Consider the following 27084-nt stretch of genomic DNA (forward strand, 5'->3'; position numbering starts at 1 on the left):
TTTAAGGTTAGGGTTAGGAATTAGGGTTAGCAGTGTGGTTAAGGTTAGGGGTAGGCATTAGGGTTAGCAGTGTGGTTAAGGTTAGGGTTAGCATTAGGGTTAGCAATATGGTTAAGGCTAGGGTTAGCATTAGGGTTAGCAGTGTGGTTAAGGTAAGGGTTAGCATTAGGGTTAAGGTTAGAGTTAGCATTAGGGTTAGCAGCGTAGTTAAGGTTAGGGTTTGGCAATAGGGTTAGCAGTGTGGTAAAGATTAGGGTTATCAGTGTGGTTAAGGTACGGGTTAGCATTAGGGTTAGCAGTGTGGTTAAGGTTAGGGTTAGCAGGTGGTTAAGGTTTGGGTTAGCAGTGTGGTAAAGGTTAGGGTTATCAGTGTGGTTAAGGTACGGGTTAGCATTAGGGTTAGCAGTGTGGTTAAGGTTAGGGTTAGCAGGGTGGTTAAGGTTTGGGTTAGCAGGTGGTTAAGGTTTGGGTTAGCAGTGTGGTTAAGGTTAGGGTTATCAGTGTGGTTAAGGTACGGGTTAGCATTAGGGTTAGCAGTGTGGTTAGGGTTAGCAGGGTGGTTAAGGTTTGGGTTAGCAGTGTGGTGAAGGTTAGGGTTAGCATTAGGGTTAGCAGTGTGGTTAAGGTTAGGGTTAGCAGGGTAGTTAAGGTTAGGGTTAGCATTAGGGTTAGCAGTGTGGTTAAGGTTAGGGTTAGCAGGGTGGTTAAGGTTTTGGTTAGGTTTAAAATCATATTTTAGGACTTTGTGCCTGTGCCAGATCCTGACCACTCTGCAGAGCTGCCTCCAGTACATGAGTCATCCCAATAAATGCCAACCTGCCACAATGTCAGCGTGTGTTAAAGTGATGCTCCAGAGCTTTTGTATCATTTCAGCCAGAAAATGTTGCACAATTGTGTACTATGGCATCCATTTCTTATGTAAACAAAAAGAATGTGGGGTGTAAATTCGTATTTGTTACAAATTACAATTCATACAATATGTTACGAATTTGTAACATCCTGGACTTTGTCTTTAAGTGTTAAACAGAATATCAGGCAATGACTGAGAACAGTTATGAGTTGTATAGTTCAGCAATAAGGCACGAGGGAGTGAGGTATATGACCAATATACCACAGCTAAGGGCTGTTCTTAGGCAAGACGCAACGTGGAGTGCCTGGATACAGCCCTTAGCCGTGGTATATTGGCCATATACCACAAACCCCCGCGATGCCTTATTGCTATTATAAATTGGTTACCAACGTAATTATAGCAGTACAAATAAATGTTTTGTCATGCCCGTGGTAAACGATCTGTCAGCCAATCAGCATTCAGTGCTCAAACCACCCGGTATATATTTGTCAATGTACGAGTGTATCTATCTATACCCTCTGCTTCTCTGGGTCGACATATCTGATGCCAAAGTAGTCCTTCTCCAGGAGGCTGTAATGGTTACACACATGATCCACCAGGAACTGGCCCTTGGTTTCTCTCTGTGGGGAAAAAACACAACAAACTGTTATTACACACATGATCCACCAGGAACTGGCCCTTGGTTTCTCTCTGTGGGGAAAAAACACAACAAACTGTTATTACAGCACACTCAATATTAGGGATATATAAAGCATTTGATACCATAATTAGGTTAGATATGCAACACTATTGGATTGATGAAAGTGTACAATGTCTTCATTTACTAGGCATTTGCACCAGTTATTTAACGCAGGAGTAAATCAGGAAACAGTCCTACACACACGCGCGCACACATGCAAACACATTTGAAACACCAACATATTCAATCACAACAAAACACTTAAATGTTAATTCCCACCCCACTAGTGTCCACACACCCTGCTGACTCCCAACTAAAGCTGTCTGTAATGGCTGTTCCGTTGGTCCTGTTGGGAGATGTTCTAGTCCCTGGTCTGTTGGGAGATATTCTAGTCCCAGGTCCTGTTGGGAGATATTCTAGTCCCTGGTCTGCTGGGAGATGTTCTAGTCCCTGGTCCTGCTGGGAGATATTCTAGTCCCTGGTCCTGTTGGGAGATATTCTAGTCCCTGGTCTGCTGGGAGATATTCTAGTCCCTGGTCCTGCTGGGAGATATTCTAGTCCCTGGTCCTGTTGGGAGATATTCTAGTCCCTGGTCTTGTTGGGAGATATTCTAGTCCCTGGTCCTGTTGGGAGATATTCTAGTCCCTGGTCCTGCTGGGAGATATTCTAGTCCCTGGTCCTGTTGGGAGATATTCTAGTCCCTGGTCTGTTGGGAGATATTCTAGTCCCTGGTCCTGTTGGGAGATATTCTAGTCCCTGGTCCTGTTGGGAGATATTCTAGTCCCAGGTCCTGGTCAGAGATATTCTAGTCCCAGGTCCTGTTGGGAAATATTCTAGCCCCTGGTCCTGTTGGGAGATATTCTAGTCCCTGGTCCTGTTGGGAGATATTCTAGTCCCTGGTCCTGTTGAGAGATATTCTAGTCCCAGGTCCTGTTGGGAGATATTCTAGTCCCTGGTCCTGGTCAGAGATATTATAGTCCCTGGTCCTGGTCAGAGATATTCTAATCCCAGGTCCTGTTGGGAGTTATTATAGTCCCTGGTCCTGTTGGGAGATATTCTAGTCCCTGGTCCTGTTGGGAGATATTCTAGTCCCAGGTCCTGTTGGGAGATATTCTAGTCCCTGGTCCTGTTGTCAGCACATCCTAGTTGGAGACTGTCCCTAGTAGTTCTTCACTATATATATATAAAACTGGGCCCTTCACTTCAACCTCTTCCCCCGTTCCTGCTGATGGAGGGGAACCTGCACTTGGCTGAGCAGCCTGATTGAATCCAGCTGGTAATCGTCCATTTGCCCTGGCTGTTATCAGTTTTTGATTTACTTAACAATGCTGTCTGCGGCCCTGACCCACAGAGCAGAGTCAGGTGCTGAAGCTGTCAGTCCCACTTGCTGTCACCTAGGCAACGCTAAGACTGTCAGTCAAACAGCGTGAAGTGGTCGCTTACAGAACCATGTATGCATGTGGCTCCGGTCCCTACAGCCCATCCACTGTGATGGTCCATCTTGTTGCCATTTGTCTCTCTGGTCTCCTTGATCAGAGCAACACTGGGACTGAAACACCATGAAACATGACACATACAGTATCTGACATACACCTTTCAGAGAGAAGAGAAGAGACGGTGGGGGGAAGGATGATATAGAGAGACAGAGAGCAAGAAAGACATTCAGACACAAATACAGACATAAAGAGAGAGACAGAGAGAGAGTGAGAGAGCGAGAGAGAGAAATAAATAGAGAGAGAAAGAGAGAGAGATAGAGAAAAGAGGGTGGAGATGATATAGAGAGACAGAGAGCAAGAAAGACATTCAGACACAAATACAGACAGAGAGACAGAGACAGAGCGAGAGAGCGAGCGAGAGAAGGAAAGAGAGAAAGACAGAGCGATAACGAGAGAGAGAAAGAGAGTGAGAGAGAGAGAGAAAAGAGAGCAGAGTCCATTTCATGTCCAACAAGAGGTGGATGCATATTTCAAAGGGCTCAACATTAAATATTAACCTGGTCAGGCTGTCTCTACATAATCTGTCTTAATGAAGCTAAAGTGCTCTCCCCACTTTAGATACAGCCTTACGCAGCGAGACAACGTCTGAGTTGACTTCAACCAGAGCAAAGTGAACTGCAGACTGTATATGTGTGTATCGGTGTGTTACAGTAGGTTTTTGAGTATGTGTGTTACAGTAGGTTTTTGAGTATGTGTGTATCAGTGTGTTACAGTGGGTATTTGAGTATGTGTGTATCAGTGTGTTACAGTGAGTATTTGAGTATGTACAGTGCATCTGGAAAGTATTAAAACCCCTTGACTTTCTCCTAATTTTGTTACGTTACAGCCTTATTCTAAAATGTATTCAATTGTTTTTTCCCCCATCCTCAATCTACAAACAATACCCCATAATGACAAAGCAAAAACAGGTTTTTACAAATGCTAGCAAATGTATAAAAAATAAAGACTGAAATATCACATTTACTCAATACTTTCCAGGTCTCTCCAGAGATGTTCGATTGGGTTCAAGTCTGGGCTCTGGCTGGGCCACTCACGTACATTCAGAGACTTGTCCTGAAGCCACTCCTACAGTGTCTTGGCTGTGTACTTAGGGTTGTTGTCCTGTTGGAAGGTTAACCTTCACCCCAGTCTGAGGTCCTGTTCACTCTGGAGCATCCCCACAGCATGATGCTGCAACCACCATGCTTCACCTTAGGGATGTTGCCAGCTTTCCTCCAGATGTGATGCTTGGCATTCAGGCCAAAGAGTTCATTCTTGGTTTCATCCAGCGTCAATGCCCTGCTCAAGGGCATGTCGACAGATCTCCCACAAGGCCAAAAGAAACAGGGACGCGAACCCTCCAAGATTCCCCCACAGTTCCCCATAGCTGTCCCTCAACCATTCAAAACCCCTCCCACAGTCACACCCCCAAGAATTAAAAAAAAAAAAGAAACGAAAAAAAAAAAAAAAAAAATGAATTCCATTCCCCAAGAACCTCCTCAATACAATAATAGAGAGAATAATAACAACCAAGAAAATGAACTCATGAGAAAAAAGAAAGAGACAAAAGAAAACAGAAAACAATGCAAAAAAATTACAAAGGACATCAAGGACAACTGTATATGTTTGAGTGCATGTCTGGCACTATTTACATACAGTTGAAGTCGGAAGTTTACATACACTGAGAATGGAATCATTAAAACTCGTTTTTCAACCACTCCACAAATGTCTTGTTAAAAAACTATAGTTTTGGCAAGTCGGTTAGGACATCTACTCTGTGCATGACACAAGTCATTTTTCCAAGAATTGTTTACAGACAGATTATTTAACTTATAATTCACTGTAATCACAATTCCAGTGGGTCAGAAGTTTACATACACTAAGTTGACTGTGCCTTTAAACAGCTTGGAAAATTCCAGAAAATTATGTCATGGCTTTAGAAGCTTCTTCAATTCTGCCAAATGGAGATGTATTTCAAGGCCTACCTTCAAACTCAGTGCCTCTTTGCTTGACATCATGGGAAAATCAAAAGAAATCAGCCAAGACCTAAAAAAATAAATATTATAGACCTCCACATGTCTGGTTCATCCTAGGGAGCAATTTCCAAACGCCGGAAGGAAAAATGTTCATCTGTACAGACAATAGTACGCAAGTATAAACACCATGGAACCACGCAGCCGTCATACCGCTCAGGAAGGAGACACGTTCTGTCTCTTAGAGATGAACGTACTTTGGGGTGAAAAGTGCAAATCAAACCCAGAACAACAGCAAAGGACCTTGTGAAGATGCTGGAGGAAACAGGTACAAAAGTATCTATATCCACAGTAAAACGGGTCCTATATCAACATAACCTGAAAGGCCGCTCAGCAAGGAAGAAGCCACTGCTCCAAAACCGCCATAAAAAAGCCGAAACATTTGACCCAAGTTAAACAATTTAAAGGCAATGCTACCAAATACTAATTGAGTGTAAGTAAACTTCTGACCCACTGGGAATGTGATGAAAGAAATAAAATATTAAAATGATTCTCTCTATTATTATGACATTTCACATTCTTAAAATAAAGTGGTGATCCTAACTGACCTAAGACAGCGTATTTTTTACTCGGATTAAATGTATTTGGCTAAGGTGTATGTAAACTTCCGATTTCAACTGTATGTGTGTCCGTGTATGTGTGTATTTGAATGAGAGTGTGTGTATATGCATGTGTACAAACACCTGCACGGCATCAGCCTCAGGCAAACCAGCATTAGCTGTAAAAACACTGCCCCTCGGTGTAATTCAAACTTACTATTTATTATGTTCTATTTTGACTTTATTTTTTAATACTTTATCTTTGACCATCATTCGATCTCCCACCCAGCAACTCCACTCCCATTTGTCTCCAATTCTACATCCCAACCCTCAGCTTCCCTCAGCCCATCCCACCGATCTCTGCTGGCCACCCTCTTCGGATTTCTAAGCAACATACACTACCGTTCAAAAGTTTGGGGCCACTTAGAAATGTCCTTGTTTTTGAAAGAAAAGCACATTTTTTGTCCATTAATATAACATCAAATTGATCAGAAATACAGTGTAGACATTGTTAATGTTGTAAATGGCTATTGCAGCTGGAAACGGCTGATTTTTTTATGGAATATCTACATAGGCGTACAGAGGCCCATTTTCAGCAACCATCACTCCTGTGTTCCAATGGCACGTTGTGTTAGCTAATCCAAGTTTATAATTTTAAAAGGCTAATTGAGCATTAGAAAACCCTTTTGCAATTATGTTAACACAGCTGAAAACTGTTGTCTGATTAAAGAAGCAACAAAACTGGCCTTATTTTGACTAGTTGAGTATCTGGAGCATCAGCATTTGTGGGTTCGATTACAGGCTCAAAATGGCCAGAAACAAAGAACTTTCTTCTGAAACGCATCAGTCTATTCTTGTTCTGAGAAATGAAGGCTATTCCATGCAAGAAATTGCCAAGAAACTGAATATCTCATACAAAGCTGTGTACTACTCACTTCACAGAACAGTGCAAACTGGCTTTAACCAGAATAGAAAGAGGAGTGGGAGGCCCCGGTGCACAACTGAGCAAGAGGACAAGTACATTAGTGTCTAGTTTGAGAAACAGATGCCTCACAAGTCCTCAACTGGCAGCTTCATTAAATAGTACCCGGAAAACATCAGTCTCAACAGTGAAGAGGCGACTTCAGGATGCTGGCCTTCTAGGCAGAGTTGCAAAGAAAAATACATATCTTAGACTGGCCAATAAAAATAAAATATTAAGATGGGCAAAAGAACAACAGACACTGGACAGAGGAACTCTGCCTAGAAGGCCAGCATCCCGGAGTCGCCTCTTCACTGTTGACTTTGAGACTGGTGTTTTGCGGGTACTATTTAATGAAGCTGACAGTAGCAAGAAAAAGTATGTGAACCCTTTGGAATTACAGTGCCTTTCAAAAGTTTTCATCTCCCTTGGCATTTTTCCTATTTTGTTGCACTACAACCTGTAATTTAAATGGATTTTTATTTTGTATTTCATGTAATGGACATACACGAAATAGTCCAAATTGGTGAAGTGAAATGAAAAAATAACTTAAACTTAAAACTTAATAAATGGAAAAGTGGTGCGTACATATGTATTCACCCCCTTTGCTATGAAGTCCCTAACTAAGATCTGGTGCGACCAATTACCTTCAGAAGTCGCATAATTAGTTAAATAAAGCCCACCTGTGTGCAATCTAAGTGTCACATGATCTGTCACATGATCTCAGTATATATACACCTGTTCTGAAAGGCTCCATAGTCTGCAACACCACTAAGCAAGCGGCACCATGAAGACCAAGGAGCTTTCCAAACAGGTCAGGGACAAAGCTGTGGAGAAATACAGATCAGAGTTGGGTTATAAAAAAATATCTGAAACTTTGAACATCCCACGGAGCACCATTAAATCCATTATCAAAAAATGGAAAGAATATGGCACCACAACAAACCTGTCAAGAGAGGGCCTCCCACCAAGACTCACGGACCAGGCAAGGAGGGCATTAATCAGAAAGAGACCAAAGATAACCCTGAAGGAGCTGCAAAGCTCCACAGCGAAGATTGGAGTATCTGTCCGTAGGACCACGTTAAGCCGTATACTCCACAGAGGTGGGCTTTACAGAAGAGTGTCCAGAAAAAAATGTTTGGTGTTCGCCAAAAGGCATGTGGGAGACTCCCCAAACCATATGGAATAAGGTAATAGTTATGCACGCTCAAGTTCTGTTTTTTTTGTCTTTCTTGATTGTTTCACAATAAAAAATATCTTGCATCTGCAAAGTGGTAGGCATGTTGTGTAAATCAAATGATACAACCTCCCCCCCCCAAAAAAATCTCTTAACTCCAGGTTGTAAGGCAACAAAATAGGAAAAATGTCAAGGGGGTGAATACTTTCGCAAGCCACTGTACCTGGATTTCTGCATAAATTGGTCATCAAATTTGATCTGATCTTCATCTAAGTCACAACAATAGACAAACAGTGTGCTTTAACTAATAACACACAAATTATTGTATTTTTGTTGTCTATATTGAGTACATAATTTAAACATTCACAGTGTAGGTTGGAAAAACTGTGAGCCACTAGGCTAATGACTTTTCCAAAAGCTAATTAGAGTCAGTAGTCAGCTAACCTGGAGTACAATTAATGAGACAAGATTGGAGATGTTGATTAGAGCTGCCTTGCCCTATTAAAAAAAAACTCACAAAATTTGCGTTTGCTATTCACAAGAAGCATTACCTGATGTGAACCATGCCTCGAACAAAAGAGATCTCAGAAGAATTGTTGACTTGCATAAAGCTGGAAAGGGTTACAAAAGTATCTCTAAAACCCTTGATGTCCATCAGTCCACGGTAAGCAAAATTGGCTATAAATGGAGAAAGTTCAGCATTGTTGCTTCTCTCCCTACGAGTGGCCATCCTGCAAAGATGACTACAAGAGCACAGTGCAGAATGCTCAATGAGGTTAAGAAGAATCCTAGAGTGTCAGCTAAAGATTTACCGAAATCTCTGGAACATGCTAACATCTCTGTTGACCAGTCTATGATACGTAAAACACTAAACAAGAATGGTGTTCATTGAAGGTCACCACGGAAGAAGCCACTGCTGTCCAAAAAAAACATTACTGCACGTCTGAAGTTTGCAAAAGTGCACCTGGATGTTCCACAGCGTTACTGGCAAAATATTCTGTGGACAGATGAAACTACAGTTGAGTTGTTTGGCAGGAACAAACAAGACTGTGTGGAGAAAAAAAGGCACAGCACACCAACATCAAAACCTCATCCCAACTGTAAAGTATGGTGGAGGGAACATCATGGTTTGGGGCTGCTTTACTGCCTCTGGGCCTGGACAGCTTGCTATCATCAACGGAAAAATGAATTCCCAAGTTATCAAGACATTTTGCAGGAGAATGTTCAGCTATCTGTCTGCCAATTGAAGCTTAACAGAAGTTGGGTGATGCAACTGGAAAACGACCCAAAACACAGAAGTAAATTAACAGAATGCCTTCAACAGAAGAAAATACGCATTCTGGAGTGGCCCTGTCAGATTCCTGAGCTCAAACAGATTGAAATGCTGTGGCATGACCTCAAGAGAGCAGTTCACACCAGAGGAATGGTCCAAAATTCTCCCTGACTGTTGTGAAGGTCTGATCCGCAACTACAGAAAACGTTTGGTAGAGGTTATTGCTGACAGAAGGGTCAACCAGTTATTAAATCCAAGGGTTCACATACTTTTCCCACCCTGCACTGTGAATGTTTACACTGTGTTCAATAAAGACATGAAAACGTATAATTGTTTGTGTGTTATTAGTTTAAGCAGACTATGTTTGTCTATTGTTGTGACCTAGATGAAGGTCAGAACATTTTATGACCAATTTATGCAGAAATCCAGGTATTTCCAAAGGGTCCACATAGTTTTTCTTGCCACTGTAGATCTTCAATGAGACATTGCAGGGATCTAGCTTCTGGATGTAATATAAAACTTCAGTCATGGACACCTTTGTTTTTAAGCCTTGGATTTCTAATCCTCTAATGTTATTGGATCTGATTTTAATAGATAGCATTTCAATGGCCATAACGAATAGAAATGGTGACAGCGGACACACTTGTTTAATTCAAAACCCTCTGAGAATTAGCCGTTATTTACTGATTTACACCTGGGGTTGCTATACGTTACTTTTACCCATTTTTTATAAGAGAATCACCAAAATTGAAAAAATCCAGGCATTTCTAATTAAAATCCAGTTTTACTTCATCACATGCCTTTTCAAAATCTGCTATAAATACCAGGCCTGGCTTAAATTTTCTATTATTTCTAGTAGTTGTCGTTTATTATCTCCATTGTATCGTCCATGTAAAAACCTGTCTGATCAGGATGAACAATACCTGGCAAAACCCTTTTAATTCTGAATGCTATGCATTTCGCTAGTATTTTTACATCACAACATCGAAGTGTAAGGGGCCTCCAGTTTTTTAGACTGATTCTTTATATTTGCCATCTGGGTCTTGTTTTAATAATAGAGAAATCAGACCTTCCTGCTGAGTACCTGGCAGACTACCATTTCTAGAGTAGTTAAAACAATCATAACAATGAAGCTTTTAATATATCAAGAAAGACTTGATATACTGTACCTCTACCGGTATGCCATCAAGCCCCAGGGTTTTTCAAGACTGAAAGGATTTAATAGCCTCAAAGTTATTCCTCTGTAATTTGGCCTTCGCACTGATCTTTCTGTACATTTGTTAATTTTCATTTTTTTTGTATTATTTGGAAAGAATTCCTTACCGTAATCTTCATTCCGTGGGAGAGAATGAGACCGAAAAGAGAACATCTGCTTAAAATATTTAGTTTCCTCTTTTAAAATATAATTCGGAGAATCATAGATGACTCCGTCTTCAGTAACGAGTTTCTGCAAATTCTTTTTATTAGCGTTCCTGTATTGGAGATTCAGGAAGAATTTTGTGCATTTTTCTCCATATTCCATCCAGTTTGCTTTATTTTTTGTAATAGATTATATTAGACCATTCTTGAATAAGTTCCTCAAGTTCTTTTTGTTTTTCCTCTAACTTATTTTGTATCTCTGAAGTATCGTTTTTATTGCTATCTACCTGTACTATTAGTTCATGGATTTCCCTTGTTAGACTTGTCTCTTAGCCAGAAACTGCTTTTTTATTTTTGATGAATATTGAATTGAATGACCTCTGAAGGTACATTTAAAAGCTATCCCAAACAATAAGTGGATTTTCTGTTCCTATATTATACTGAAATTCAGTTATAAATTTAGTCTTACTTAAAAATAAGTTGTCCTCCAGTAAACTTTGATTACATTTCCAATATCCCCATCCACGTGGACATTATATAAGAGTTATGTGAAGGCCAATTAGATGATGATCCGATTGCATTCTGTCTTCTATTAACTTTTTTAACCTTTGATGCAAGAGAGAAAGAGACAAGAAAGTAGTCAATATGACTATCTTGATTTAAGTCTCCATGTACAGTATATCTCACTAGGTTGGGATTTTTTAGTCTCCAAATATCCATTATTTCTAATGTGTCCATAGTATTTGTGATTTCCTTAAGGGCACGGTGATGATAGTTTGTAGAGTGATGACCTTTACGGTCCATTGAGGTACTTAACACTGTGTCTCCTACCATAATGATTTGATCATTTGTTGCCTGTAAGTTCAATAAATTGGTATAAATGTTTTCAAAGAAGTGTGGATCATCCTGATTTGGACCATATAGATTAATAAACCAAATCTCTTTTTTGTCCACTTTCATATTCAAAAAGAAACACCTTCCTTGCAAATCATTCCTGACTATTTGCACATTCAAATCAACATTTTTGTTAATTAATATCTTCACACCTTTTGAGTTCCTTTGTCCATGACAGAAAAGTACTTCACCATCCCAATCTCTTTTCCACGCAACTTCATCTAAGGATGTAGAGTGAGTTTCCTGCAAACAGTATATGTTATATTCCTTTTCTTTTAGCCATGTAACGACTGATCATCTTTTTTTATAATCTGCTAAACCTTTACAATTATAACTGGCGATACTTATTTCACCCCTTACCATAACTAGCTACTATTCTCAGTCTAACTGGACCATAATTAGTAATTGTAAAGTTACTGCCATCAGAGGTAGTATGATGGGCAAAAGTAGAGCTTTCAAATATCTGATAATTAGAATTCAAAATATAGGTTCTAGCAATATACAGTGAGAGAAAAAAAGTATTTGATCCCCTGCTGATTTTGTACGTTTGCCCACTGACAAAGAAAAGATCAGTCTATAATTTCAATGGTAGGTTTATTTGAACAGTGAGAGACAGAATAACAACAAAAAAACGCATGTCAAAAATGTTATAAATTGATTTGCATTTTAATGAGGGAAATAAGTATTTGACCCCTCTGCAAAACATGACTTAGTACTTGGTGGCAAAACCCTTGTTTTCACAGAAAAAAAGCTGCCTTGAGATCATTGACAAGATCCTCCCGTGTAGTTCTGGGCTGATTCCTCACCATTCACTGTTAAAATAAACCTACCATTAAAATTATAGACAGATCATTTCTTTGTCAGTGGGCAAACGTACAAAATCAGCAGGGGATCAAATACTTTTTTTCCCTCACTGTATATGTTTTATTCCCTTGACTGCCTGTGAGTCAATGCCACAGATGTTAGAAAATTGAGACAAGATATTATGTGTGTAGTAAATCTGAGTAGGTTGATGTGTATGATATTGGATATGATTTAGTGAGAGTGTGTATGATGTCTGTATAAGAGTAAGACTATAATGTGTGATGTCCAAATATATAATAACCCCGCCAATTTGCATGGTTGAGTGTCAGTGTAATATTTAGTGCGTATAGCCTTAATATTCATGATGATAATTGTAATCCATATCGTTGCAACATAATTACCTTTAACATCATTGAAAAACTATCCCTGCATTTCCATAGCAATTGACATTTCACATGATCATGAAAGAGACCTTGCATTACTATTAAGACGGCTTCACGACAGAACAAATGTATCCCATACAATATGTTATTATCCCCAATGTCCCTGTTCTGACATATTCCCCTTGCTAGTTGTAAACATATAGACATGCATACAATATGTTATTATCCCCAATGTCCCTATTCTGACACATTCCCCTTGCTAGTTGTAAACATATAGACATGTAGGCAACATGGAAAAGACAAACAATAATCATATTAAATTATAGAACAGTTGTCAACAACAGAGGTGAGAGAGGGGGAGAAGAGAAAGAGATCAAGTGAGTATGTGTAAGTGAACATGTCATTGAGTACGTGTGTGTGTTCATATCCACTTCATAGTGTTCAGCTATTTTTACAGTTTCCATACTTTCTTTTTTTTTCTCCATAACCTGAAGACCCTGGAGAACTTAGTACAGCCATGGTGTTATGGAGCTGTCTCGGTATAGCTGTCCATCTGTAAAGAGTTTGTCTCCCTCTGTTGCCTTTGTACAGGATACAGTCTCTTGCGACATTCATTTTTCTCCCCTGAAAATTGGCCATTGAGACCGAATTTGGTCCCTTTAGGCTCCCTCCCCCTTCTTTGATCCTATCCTCTTGTTGGTAGTGTTCAACATTTTGCAATGATTGATAGGGGACCCTTGGTCTGTCGCTCTGAGCTCCAAGTCTGTACACGGCGGAAATACACTTTGTTTACAGTCTCTACAGGAAGTTTCAAGGCAGATTGCATGAGTTCTCTGATCTGGTTTATTGGATGCATCCTCAGGAATTCCAGAAAATATTAGATTTTCATGCATGCTACGACTTATGTATGTCTAGCAGTGACTCCTTCATCACCCTGTTTTCCCTGAGTAGACAATCCATTTTAGAATCATGGATTTTTACCTTGGCTGTGAGTGCCTTGTTCACTCCTTGGAGCGTGAGAATTTCACTCTAGCTAAACTCTAGACTCTCCCTCAGCCCTGCTACCTCCTCACACAACTTTTCCAGTCTGCATGGATTCCAGCCAGAGCACTAGCCTCTACTTCAACGGTAAGTAAATTGTCCGTGTCTGTAGATGAATCTGTTCTTTTTTTTTTGTCCGGTTAGAGTTATTTTTTGAGGTAGTCTGATCTTTCCACGATGGATTATGTTGTTCCTCCATGGTGTAAAGCTGTTGGTACTCGTTGTTTTTAACAATGTCTTTCCCACGACGACGACCGGTGTCTGTAGTACAGCCACATAGCAGTTGTTTGGTCAGCTGTGTTTCCTAGCTGTTACAGCATACAGTGTCCAGAGAATCTTGTTTCTCATGGTCTGAGAGTCCTTTAGGTGCCTTTTGGAAAACTCAAAGAGGGCTGTCATGTGCCTTTTACTGAGGAGTGGCTTCCGTCTGGCCACTCTACCATAAGGGCCTGATTGGTGGAGTGCTGCAGAGATGGATGTCCTTCTGGAAGGTTCTCCCATCTCCACAGAGAGCTCTGTCAGTGACCATCAGGTTCTTGGTCAACTCCCTGACCAAGGCCCTTCTCCCCTGATTGCTCAGTTTGGCCGGGCGGCCAATTCTAGGAAGAGTCTTGTTGGTTCCGAACTTCTTCCATTTTAAGAATGATGGCGGCGCCTCCCGGGTGGTGCAGTGGTTAAGGGCGCTGTACTGCAGCGCCAGCTGTGCCACCAGAGACTCTGGGTTTGCGCTCAGGCTCTGTCGTAACCGGCCGCGACGGGGAGGTCCGTGGGGCGACGCACAATTGGCCTAGCGTCGTCCGGGTTAGGGAGGGGTTGGCCGGTAGGGATATCCTTGTCTCATCGCGCATCAGTGACTCCTGTGGCGGGCCGGGCGCAGTGCACGCTAACCAAGGTTGCCAGGTGCACTGTGTTTCCTCCGACACATTGGTGCAGCTGGCTTCCGGGTTGGATGCGCGCTGTGTTAAGAAGCAGTGCTGCTTGGTTGGGTTGTGTATCGGAGGACGCATGACTTTCAACCTTCGTCTCTCCCGAGTCCGTACGGGAGTTGTAGCGGTGAGACAAGATAGTAGCTACTAAGCTGTTGGTACTCGTCGATTTCCCTCAGGGTAAAATTCAAAAAAATAAAAAAGAATGATGGAGGCCACTGTGTTCTTGGGGACCTTCAATGCTGCAGAAATGTTTTGGTACCCTTCCCCAGATCTGTGCCTCGACACAATCCTGTCTCGGGGGTCTACAGACAATTCCTTCGTCCTCATGGCTTGGTTTTTGCTCTGACATGCACTTTCAACTGTGGGACCTTATATAGACAGGTGTGTGCCTTTCCAAATCATGTCCAATTAATTGAATTTACCACAGGTAGACTCCAATCAAGTTGTAGAAACGTCTCAAGGATGATCAATGGAAACAGGATGCACTTGAGCTCAATTTCATATCTCATATCTCTCTGAATACTTAAATAAGCTATTTCTGTTTTTAAATTGAAACACATTTGCAAACATTTCTAAACTTTTTCACATTGTAATTATAAGGTATTGTGTGTAGATTGATGAGGAAAAAAATGCATTTAATCTATTTTAGAATAAGGCTGTAACGTAGCAAAATGTGGAAAAAGTCCACACAAAGAGGTCTGAATACTTTCTGAATGTACTGTATGTGTGTATCGATGTGTTACATATGGTCTTTGACTGTGTATGTGCACTTCTCTAAGCTGTGACACCTCCGGTACAAACCAGCCTCCCACTCCAGACTGCAGTGAGATGTCGGCTTAGAAATACAAACAAAACCCCACATGCTCATTATTGGTACTCACACATTAATCTCTAGTGGATAGACTACATTCTTTCCTCTTTTGTCTTCTACTGCTCCTCAAGCAAGGGGGGAGGCAGATGACATCACAAAGTCACCATCAAACCAACTCCATGAAGTTTGCAGTTGTGTCTAAAACACACTTTAGCCCCCCCCCTGCTTGAGATATCGCATTACAACAGAAAAAGTTGAGAAATCACTGGAGGACGTCTGTGCCCCAGTTAGGGGGGCTGGTTGGTAATTAATATGCATGCCAGCTTAATTATAACTGGTCCTTATCTCAGCTAACCAAATTTATTTCACTACAAGCCATCCCTAATTGGCTGCATGAAAGCACTGCGACAAGAAACCTGTTAATGCTTCAGATCCAGACACATGAGACAATCCTATCTGCACACACAGCAGAGGGGGATGAGAGGGGAGGAGAGAGAGGTAGGGGGCGAGAGAGGAAGAGTGTGAATTTTAGGTTGAGCGGTACAGAACATATCCTGAAAACGGACATGGTGACTGAGCTGAAGGGTGTAATCATGAGGGACAGTGTGTGTGTGTTTTTTGTTTACCAACCTAACCCTAAAAAATGTACAAAAGGGGGAAAAAATAAGAAAAATAAACCCTTCGTCTCTCTGTGTCGTCTCTCTGTGTCGTCTCTCTGTGTCGTCTCTCTGTGTCGTCTCTCTCATACATTCAGTCTCTTGCGAATTTAAGGAAATGTATCTCACCGGAGAAAGCATCCAAGCAAACAAAACAGCGCCCCTCTGTCTCAGTATGTGTAGAGAGAACAGTCTATGACTTGGGTGACTGGAGTCTTTGACAATTTTTTGGGCCTGCCTTTGACACCGCCTAGTATATAGGTCCTGGATTGTAGGAAGCTTCGCCCCAGTGAAGTACTGGGCCGTACGCACCACACTCTGTATTGCCTTCCGGTCAGATGCCGAGCAGTTGCCATACCAGGCAGTGATGCAACCAGTCAGGATGCTCTCGATGGTGCAGCTGTAGAACTTTTTGAGTATCTGACTAACTAACTAAATAATCACAGTAATACGTTTGTTATGTATTTCTGTGATTGTTTAGTTAGTTAGTAAAAAAAATAATTAAGCCAATTTCTATATTGTTGATTCATAATTTATGCAAGGGTTCATGCAGATAACCAATAATTTTACGACGTTCAGATGAGACTGATAGAAGGTGACGATTAATAATGGACTGCTATTGATATAAACACGGGATGCAAACTGGTGAGGGACCAAAATTGCACTGAAACATGTAAAAAAACGAATCACTCCACGAGGAAATGCAGATTTTAACTAATTAAAAAACAAAGAATATGATCTACATGATCAGTCTCTGTGTGTAAAATAAAAAGTGCTTCATGTGAACCTAACTCACAGCTAAACAAATGTAAAGAAATCAATCCAATGGGATTTGTTGCCTAGACTTTACTGCAAATGACAGTCAAGCCGTGAGAAAAAACAATACACTAATATTGCAGTTAGCCATGACAGCCTTGTATGACACAAGCATACAATAGAATGCTGGTGACCACACACACATCTAAATACTGCACTTGGGAAAAAACATCTGAAATAGAATGAAACAAACAGGGATTCTAATTGATGCTCTATTATAGTGGCCACTATAGTCGACATCGATCAAGCGCACAAGGCTACATGTGTGCAAAAAAATGACGTTCACTGAGTAAAAAATGTAATTATCCCCCCTCACTCACACACGTTTTACTGTCAAGTTCAACACAATAAAAGCAATATCATTCGGTTACACTGCATTGTACACTTTCTGCCTGTGGACATCTGTTCTACAATGTGCCAGCAGAGCATGATACCCTTTGTTGGCATAATTTATCTCTTTCATGCAGAGAGTACACCTGGCATACCCCTTTTCATCCACTGTATTTAAAAACTGAGAAAGAGGGAAAGTGTGTGGTGTTCTTTTCACCTAGTGGCATCCAGCTTAAGCCAGGCCCAGCTCCAACTACACTTGTTTGACAAGCAACGTCTCATTTTCACCTAATTCTCTCATTCTGAAAATGAACCACACGCTACTGTAAAGGGAAAACATTAGTTCACAGATGGTAGTTTGTTCGTTAGCTAATTAACATGTCACACAGATTGCCAGGGTCCAAGTAAGCAACTAACAGTCGTATCAGGTTACCAGTTAATATAATAGCAAATTGGTTAGGTTACTAACGTTAGCTCATCTGATGTTGTGTTGTCTGACATTATTAGCCAGGTAAGTTTCACACCATGAACTCAATTATTTGATCTGTAAAGTTTCTCTGGCTAGCAAACGGATCATTCAATCCCGCTAGCAAGTTACTTAACAATGCTAACAATACTTGTTCCACCACTTTCTCCCTCACTTCAAACTTTCCAAATGACAGTTGTTTTACGGTTACAGCCCATGAAGTAAGCTTCATCACCTCCTCACCCCAGTCTCCGTGGTCAGGCTTCTCACCTACCTCTTAGTTATTGTTCATGGGACACGCTGCTGTAAGTTAACTGATAAACTGCCTTTCAACTCTCCTGCTGTCTTTCCAGAGCGAGTGCTGATGTTGTAACTAGCCAATCTCTTCTCTCTTCAGTCGCATGATGCATTCTGTTATGTGAACCATTGGCTGAGCCTTGAATAAAGCCAGTATTGCCCCAAACGTGTATCACTAGTACGCATACAGCGAGTAGTCATCCAATGTGGGGAGAGGAAGAGGGTGGTGGTGGGGAGAGGAAGAGGGAGGGTGGTGGTGGTGGTGGGGAGAGGAAGGCGGAGGGGGGTGGGAAGAGGGAGGGGGGTGGTGGTGGGGAGAGGAAGAGGGAGGGGGGTGGTGGTGGGGAGAGGAAGGGGGAGGGTGGTGGTGGGGAGAGGAAGAGGGAGGGTGGTGGTGGGGAGAGGAAGGGGGAGGGTAGGAAGAGGGAGGGGGGTGGTGGTGGGGAGAGGGAGGTGGGTGGTGGTGGGGAGAGGAAGGGGGAGGGTGGTGGTGGTGGTGGGGAGAGGGAGGGTGGTGGTGGGGAGAGGAAGGTGGGTGGTGGTGGGGAGAGGAAGGGGGAGGGTGGTGGTGGTGGTGGGGAGAGGGAGGGGGGTGGTGGTGGTGGGGAGGGGGAGGGTGGTGGTGGGGAGAGGAAGAGGGAGGGGGGTGGTGGTGGGGAGAGGAAGGGGGAGGGGGGTGGTGGTGGGGAGGAAGAGGGAGGGGGGTGGTGGGGAGAGGAAGGGGAGGGTGGTGGGGAGAGGAAGAGGGAGGGGGGTGGTGGTGGGGAGAGGAAGGGGGAGGGGGGTGGTGGGGAGAGGAAGGGGGAGGGGGGTGGTGGTGGAGAGGAAGAGGGAGGGGGGTGGTGGTGGGGAGAGGAAGGGGGAGGGGGGTGGTGGTGGGGAGAGGAAGGGGGGGGGGGTGGTGGGGAGAGGAAGGGGGAGGGGGGTGGTGGTGGGGAGGAAGAGGGAGGGGGGTGGCGGGGAGAGGAAGGGGGAGGGTGGTGGTGGTGGTGGGGAGAGGGAGGGGGGTGGTGGTGGTGGGGAGGGGGAGGGTGGTGGTGGGGAGAGGAAGAGGGAGGGGGGTGGTGGTGGGGAGAGGGAGGGGGGTGGTGGTGGGGAGGAAGAGGGAGGGGGGTGGTGGGGAGAGGAAGGGGAGGGTGGTGGGGAGAGGAAGAGGGAGGGGGGTGGTGGTGGGGAGAGGAAGGGGGAGGGGGGTGGTGGGGAGAGGAAGGGGGAGGGGGGTGGTGGTGGGGAGGAAGAGGGAGGGGGGTGGCGGGGAGAGGAAGGGGAGGGTGGCGGGGAGAGGAAGGGGAGGGGGGTGGTGGTGGGGAGGAAGAGGGAGGGGGGTGGTGGGGAGAGGAAGGGGGAGGGGGGTGGTGGGGAGAGGAAGGGGGAGGGTGGTGGTGGGGAGAGGAAGGGGGAGGGGGGTGGTGGTGGGGAGGGGGAGGGTGGTGGTGGGGAGAGGAAGGGGGTGGTGGTGGTGGGGAGAGGAAGGGGGAGGGTGGTGGTGGTGGGGAGAGGAAGAGGGAGGTGGAGGTGGTGGTGGTGGGGAGAGGAAGAGGGTGGTGGTGGGGAGAGGAAGAGGGTGGTGGTGGGGAGAGGAGAAGGAAAACAATCCCTGGAATTGCTACATGTGTAACAGAGTTAAGAACTCCACAGTTAGCTTGAAATTCTGCAGATGGAACAATCCAATTGGGTCCTTTTTGATTGCTCAACCAGTTGGAAAGTTATCAGGAAGGGCTGTCACGTGTCTTAGCAAAGCAGAGGTCCCGAGTTTGCAGCCAGGTATGAGTCGAATTCAGTGGAAGTGGTACTCGCTAAGCAAGCAGCATCATGTCCATAACACACTCTCTCTCTCTCTCTCTCTCTCAAAAACATACACACTCGCTTTCTCTCCTCCCACCTGCAAAGGTCCCGGACAATTCTGTAGCCACTCGGATCCTGTGTGTTGGTTGCCGTCACTTTAATAATTTATCTAACATCTAGCACTCCAAGCTATAGGGATGTTTACAGCATATGAGAGATGAGGGGTCACACACTGCCACACACACACATCCAAACATCTGTGTATATACACAGAGTATACCAACTATTAGGAACACCCCCACCCCCCACAACACCCGAAATTAGTTGGGGCATGGACTCTACAAGGTGTCAAAAGCGTTCCACAGGGATGCTGGCCCATATTGACTCCAGTGCCTCCCACAGTCGTGTCAAGTTGGCTGGATGTCCTCAGCCAATCAGCATTCAGGGCTCGAAGCACCCAGTTTATAATACTGTATATACAGACTTGTGGTCCAATGGGAAGGATAAAGGATCAGTGGCCACATACAAGGTCAGACCCAGGTTTAACAAATTGATCTGCTGACCTTCAGCTTTGATTATTTGTGTTTATATACAATATCATGCATGTATTTCATAACATTGCTGTTGTAGCTATATTGAGCCAAAAACAAAAACATGGAATCAGAGAACATTTCAGAATTTAGTTGCAATACAGCTTTAAGAGTAAGGTGGGTTTTTTCACACACACACACACCCCCCCACGTTTCCTGCCACTGATGCCCTGTTGGTGAATGGGTGTCCATTACGAAAGAGACAGAGGTTAATTGGGATGAAAGCCCCATAAGTGTTCCAGGGAACATCTCAGAACGTGTATGTGTGTCAGCGGCAGCCTGCCCATTAGGGATTTAGGGGCAGCGCCCCACTTGTGATTTTTTTAATATAGGATACACCTACTTATTCCAGGGTTTTTCTTTATTTTTACCACTTTTGACTGGTACTGAATATATTGTAAAATTCATGTGTTTTAAATGCTTATAAAAGTGTGGTAAGTGTGTGCATTTTCCCATTTCTAAAATATAATGCTCAAAACAAGCTGTTCAGTTACTATTCTGCCCCTCAGTGACTCTGCTAGCAGCAGCAGCACCGCGGACATGAGGCCGTGAGAACATTAGTTGGGTTATTTTGCCAGCTACTTGCTATGAGGGGGAACTGCCTCAATGAAATAGCAGGATTCCATAGCATACAATTTTATAGGACAAAGTAAATGGATCGTCTCGGGGGGCTCAAATGTGTGTCCAGTCAGAACGTCTGTGTCTGCTCTAGTCTCCCTCCCAATGCATCTCTCGTGCCAGACGGCTTACTTCCCAGGAGACTAGATTTTTTAAATATATTTTGAAATGTAACCTTTTATTTAAATAGGCAAGAGTCTAGATCTGCTCTATCAGGTACAGATGGTGCTAAAGCACAAAGCAAATTGTAATGAACTTAATCATGATAACAGCCATGGGAGCCTGGGACCTGATAAAGCGGAACGAGAGTCGAAGGTCAGAGGGATGCACTAGCTAGAACCTTCTCATCGCTGATCTGGTAGGACAAAGAGGCCTGGCTGTGGCTGACCAATTGTATTATTTCCCCCAGTGTTCATCATGTTCTACTGTGGGTGACAGGACGACATGCGGTGTGGACTAAAACAGCATAAAACCTGGTGTAGCATGATCAAAACTAATCAGCCAGCTACAGTAATTCTGAGAAACATTGAGAAATAGTTTGGTAAAATTAACCAGTTATCGACCTTTGATAAGCAACTACATGCTGGTCATGCTGGTAGCTTGCTAGCAAGTTAGCTCCCATACCAATTTCAAGTATATCTAAACTAATATCTGACTAACTCGAAAAGAAAGTTATTTCAGAATGAAGTTAACTTAGCATATCATGCTTTGTGACATTATGTTAGCTATCCCTGGTTAGCTAAACTATTTTCACTTATTGCATCTGCATGCTTGTTGCGTTCTCCCTGGTGTACTCGTTCGTTTGTGAGCTGGCTGCTCGTTCTAATCTGTTGAAAACAGGGGCAGCATGTGCAGCAGTGGTCATTCATTCTTGTGACATATAAAGGTAAAATAGGTGTATTTGTGCTGTTGTTCAAATGCACAGATCCTTTTCTTCTCACAGAAACTAACGGTAGTTTGAAAACTTGGCATCATATTTCTGTCATGCTGTTTGATTGACAAACCCCCCCTCATTAGTAATTATGAATAACATACAAATGGACAGTAACATCTATTACATCAGTGTGTACCATATGACTGCTATTGTTACACTATCACAATCTCTGGATTCAATCTTCATTCAACCTCCAACCACCTGGCTACCTCTATGAGTCTTCATTCAACATCCAACCACCTGGCTACCTCTCTGAGTCTTCATTCAACCTCCAACCACCTGGCTACCTCTCTGAGTCTTCATTCAACCTCCAACCACCTGGCTACCTCTCTGAGTCTTCATTCAACATCCAACCACCTGGCTACCTCTCTGAGTCTTCATTCAACATCTAACCACCTGGCTACCTCTCTGAGTCTTCATTCAACATCCAACCACCTGGCTACCTCTCTGAGTCTTCATTCAACATCCAACCACCTGGCTACCTCTCTGAGTCTTCATTCAACATCCAACCATCTGGCTACCTCTCTGAGTCTTCATTCAACATCCAACCACCTGGCTACCTCTCTGAGTCTTCATTCAACATCTAACCACCTGGCTACCTCTCTGAGTCTTCATTCAACATCCAACCACCTGGCTACCTCTCTGAGTCTTCATTCAACATCCAACCACCTGGCTACCTCTCTGAGTCTTCATTCAACATCTAACCACCTGGCTACCTCTCTGAGTCTTCATTCAACATCTAACCACCTGGCTACCTCTCTGAGTCTTCATTCAACATCCAACCACCTGGCTACCTCTCTGAGTCTTCATTCAACATCCAACCACCTGGCTACCTCTCTGAGTCTTCATTCAACATCCAACCACCTGGCTACCTCTCTGAGTCTTCATTCAACATCCAACCACCTGGCTACCTCTCTGAGTCTTCATTCAACCTCCAACCACCTGGCTACCTCTCTGAGTCTTCATTCAACATCCAACCACCTGGCTACCTATCTGAGTCTTCATTCAACCTACAACCACCTGGCTACCTCTCTGAGTCTTCATTCAACATCCAACCACCTGGCTACCTCTCTGAGTCTTCATTCAACATCCAACCATCTGGCTACCTCTCTGAGTCTTCATTCAACATCTAACCACCTGGCTACCTCTCTGAGTCTTCATTCAACATCCAACCACCTGGCTACCTCTCTGAGTCTTCATTCAACATCCAACCACCTGGCTACCTCTCTGAGTCTTCATTCAACATCCAACCACCTGGCTACCTCTCTGAGTCTTCATTCAACATCCAACCACTTGGCTACCTCTCTGAGTCTTCATTCAACATCCAACCACCTGGCTACCTCTCTGAGTCTTCATTCAACATCCAACCACCTGGCTACCTCTCTGAGTCTTCATTCAACATCCAACCACTTGGCTACCTCTCTGAGTCTTCATTCAACATCCAACCACCTGGCTACCTCTTTGAGTCTTCATTCAACATCTAACCACCTGGCTACCTATCTGAGTCTTCATTCAACATCCAACCATCTGGCTACCTCTCTGAGTCTTCATTCAACATCCAACCACCTGGCTACCTCTCTGAGTCTTCATTCAACCTACAACCACCTGGCTACCTCTCTGAGTCTTCATTCAACATCCAACCATCTGGCTACCTCTCTGAGTCTTCATTCAACATCCAACCACCTGGCTACCTCTCTGAGTCTTCATTCAACCTACAACCACCTGGCTACCTCTCTGAGTCTTCATTCAACATCCAACCATCTGGCTACCTCTCTGAGTCTTCATTAAACCTCCAACCACCTGGCTACCTCTCTGAGTCTTCATTAAACCTCCAACCACCTGGCTACCTCTCTGAGTCTTCATTCAACATCCAACCACCTGGCTACCTCTCTGTCTTCATTCAACATCCAACCACCTGGCTACCTCTCTGAGTCTTCATTCAACATCAAACCACCTGGCTACCTCTCTGAGTCTTCATTCAACATCCAACCACCTGGCTACCTCTCTGAGTCTTCATTCAACATCCAACCATCTGGCTACCTCTCTGTCTTCATTCAACATCCAACCATCTGGCTACCTCTCTGAGTCTTCATTCAACATCCAACCACCTGGCTACCTCTCTGAGTCTTCATTCAACCTACAACCACCTGGCTACCTCTCTGAGTCTTCATTCAACATCCAACCATCTGGCTACCTCTCTGAGTCTTCATTAAACCTCCAACCACCTGGCTACCTCTCTGAGTCTTCATTCAACATCCAACCACCTGGCTACCTCTCTGTCTTCATTCAACATCCAACCACCTGGCTACCTCTCTGAGTCTTCATTCAACATCAAACCACCTGGCTACCTCTCTGAGTCTTCATTCAACATCCAACCACCTGGCTACCTCTCTGAGTCTTCATTCAACATCCAACCATCTGGCTACCTCTCTGTCTTCATTCAACATCCAACCATCTGGCTACCTCTCTGAGTCTTCATTCAACATCCAACCACCTGGCTACCTCTCTGAGTCTTCATTCAACATCAAACCACCTGGCTACCTCTCTGAGTCTTCATTCAACATCCAACCACCTGGCTACCTCTCTGAGTCTTCATTCAACATCCAACCATCTGGCTACCTCTCTGTCTTCATTCAACATCCAACCATCTGGCTACCTCTCTGAGTCTTCATTCAACATCCAACCACCTGGCTACCTCTCTGTCTTCATTCAACATCCAACCATCTGGCTACCTCTCTGAGTCTTCATTCAACATCCAACCACCTGGCTACCTCTCTGAGTCTTCATTCAACATCCAACCACCTGGCTACCTCTCTGAGTCTTCATTCAACATCCAACCACCTGGCTACCTCTCTGAGTCTTCATTCAACATCTAACCACCTGGCTACCTCTCTGAGTCTTCATTCAACCTACAACCACCTGGCTACCTCTCTGAGTCTTCATTCAACATCCAACCACCTGGCTACCTCTCTGAGTCTTCATTCAACATCCAACCACCTGGCTACCTCTCTGAGTCTTCATTCAACATCCAACCACCTGGCTACCTCTCTGAGTCTTCATTCAACATCCAACCACCTGGCTACCTCTCTGAGTCTTCATTCAACATCCAACCATCTGGCTACCTCTCTGAGTCTTCATTCAACATCTAACCACCTGGCTACCTCTCTGAGTCTTCATTCAACATCCAACCACCTGGCTACCTCTCTGAGTCTTCATTCAACATCTAACCACCTGGCTACCTCTCTGAGTCTTCTGTCATGACGTTGGCCTGGGGGTAGGTTTATGACAGTCATAAATACCTCTTTCCCCCTTCTTCCTCTCTCTACCCTACTGATGTTACATTTGCAAATCCCTTGGTTAACATAGAGATTATGGGAACATCAGAAGGTGGGGGGAAATTAACTATATTCTGGTAATCCGACCAATTGAATATATATATGATGTCAGTTCGGTTGTCATCTGAGACATTCTCATCAATGATAGGATGACATAAACTCTACAGTGGAAAGTCTACACATCAGAGTTATCGGATTCACATGGAATTGTTGTTCAATTTAAATGTTTGAATATGAAATTATTCGTGATGGGATGAAATGTCATTTTAACTTCTAAAATGTGAGAATTTGTTTTTTTATAAGGTTAGGGCTCTGCTCAATCAGTGGCCCGCCCCTGTGAAGGGACATGGGCTATAAAACTTTTCAAACACGCCTTCCTCTCTCTTCCTATATAAAGCCTTGACGACAATACAACCTCCTGCTCCGAGGACGAGGACGACGGTCCTATGTCAGAATGGTTCAGATAATAACTACAGAACAAAGCCAACATCAGCGTGAGCTTTGGTTGCAAATGGTATGAACTTTGAACTCTTATTCACTACAGAAGTGATACCTCCTAGCCGTTGAGTTAGCAACAGCAGTTGCAAACGAGGGTTAGGAAGGAACATACAGAGTATCCCGTCTATCACCCAACGACGTTACTACAACGTATCCAATTGACAACCAGAGACATTCTTCAAAGGACTCGGTTGGGCAACACGGCCTTCCATCTACCACCAACCTACCGAAGCGCAGCTCAGAGTAATGTCGTGGCAGAATCAGAATTCTTTAGGTAACATTTATAAATAAGATGTTTTATTCATTTTGTAGCATGCTTATGTGGGCAAAGTTACATGGGCCCAGAGAGGGGAGAGGTCTGGTTAGTCTTATCTGTGAATGTGTCATGTGTAAACATATCTTTTAAACCATGTGAAGGGATGATTGAGGGGGAACCAATTATCTCTTGGCTCCACAATGTCTGTGTGCCAGTCACTGTCTCTCTGTGATCTTGTCCAGGAGGGGGTGTATTTGATATATGCCATTGGGTGAGGTAATGGTGTTGGTCCTGAGTGGTACTAAGAGCGATATAAGAACATAGTTTAGGAGACCAACGCTGAACGATAATTCATGGCCAATGCTGTCTGGCTATGTGTGTCTTTGCTATAAAGGATCTCAGTTGCAATGTGTAAGCACTCTCAGAGAATTCATTTATAGACACTGAATTGATCTGAGAGTCACAGGGTTGTGATGGAGCTCATAATAATTAAAGATGGACTTTATGATAACTTTGACTTGTGTGGTGGTTTGCTCTCATGATTTGGTAAATACAGGAAATTTCCACTACAGTAAATATTTATTGCATTTTCCTTTTCCAAATGGCCGGTAATTTACAATGCATAAGATACTGTATTGACGATAGCACAGCTTCTTCCCTTTGTTCCTCAGTCTTCCCGCTCTTTCACTCAAACCCAGACCCTTTTCTTTTGTGTAACAAGCGGTCATATCTGTTCCGCCCGCTAGGGACGTTTTCCTTTATGACGTAATTTGTAATCAAGTTATGATTTAATTATGTGTATGTGTAATTCTGTGTGATTAGTTAGGTATTTAGTAAATAAATAATTAAACCCAATTTTGTATTGCTGATTCTACTTGTTAGCCAGGGTTCGTGCAGATAACTAAGAATTTACAACTTTCAGATGAAACTGAATTAAGATGACGATTAATATTGACTGCTATTGGTGTAAAATATTACTAGGTCTTTAAGAGTTTATTCGGGAAGATAACAGCTCTATAAATATTATTTTGTGGTGCCCGACTCTCTAGTTAATTACATTTACATGATTAGCTCAATCAGGTAATATTAATTATGGAGAAATTATTTTATAGAATAGCATGTCATATCACTTAATTTGGCATAGCCAAAGACACGACACTTCATTAAAAATCCAACCACCTGGCTACCTCTCTGAGTCTTCATTCAACATCTAACCACCTGGCTACCTCTCTGAGTCTTCATTCAACATCCAACCACCTGGCTACCTCTCTGAGTCTTCATTCAACATCCAACCA

The 27084-nt window shown here is 43.3% G+C and overlaps 1 protein-coding gene across 1 annotated transcript in view; it reads right to left on the bottom strand.

Moving 5' to 3' along the window:
• The window catches only part of LOC139410630 (FERM domain containing 3), a 94194-nt gene that overhangs the window by 58649 nt on the left and 8461 nt on the right, over positions 1 to 27084 (bottom strand). Inside the window, exon 2 of the mRNA XM_071155971.1 lies at positions 1366 to 1470. Coding sequence (XP_071012072.1) covers positions 1366 to 1470 — 105 coding nt within the window. The remainder of the gene's footprint in view (positions 1 to 1365; positions 1471 to 27084) is intronic.

This window comes from Oncorhynchus clarkii, chromosome 6 (genome assembly GCF_045791955.1).
Source record: "Oncorhynchus clarkii lewisi isolate Uvic-CL-2024 chromosome 6, UVic_Ocla_1.0, whole genome shotgun sequence".
Taxonomy (NCBI): domain Eukaryota; kingdom Metazoa; phylum Chordata; class Actinopteri; order Salmoniformes; family Salmonidae; genus Oncorhynchus; species Oncorhynchus clarkii.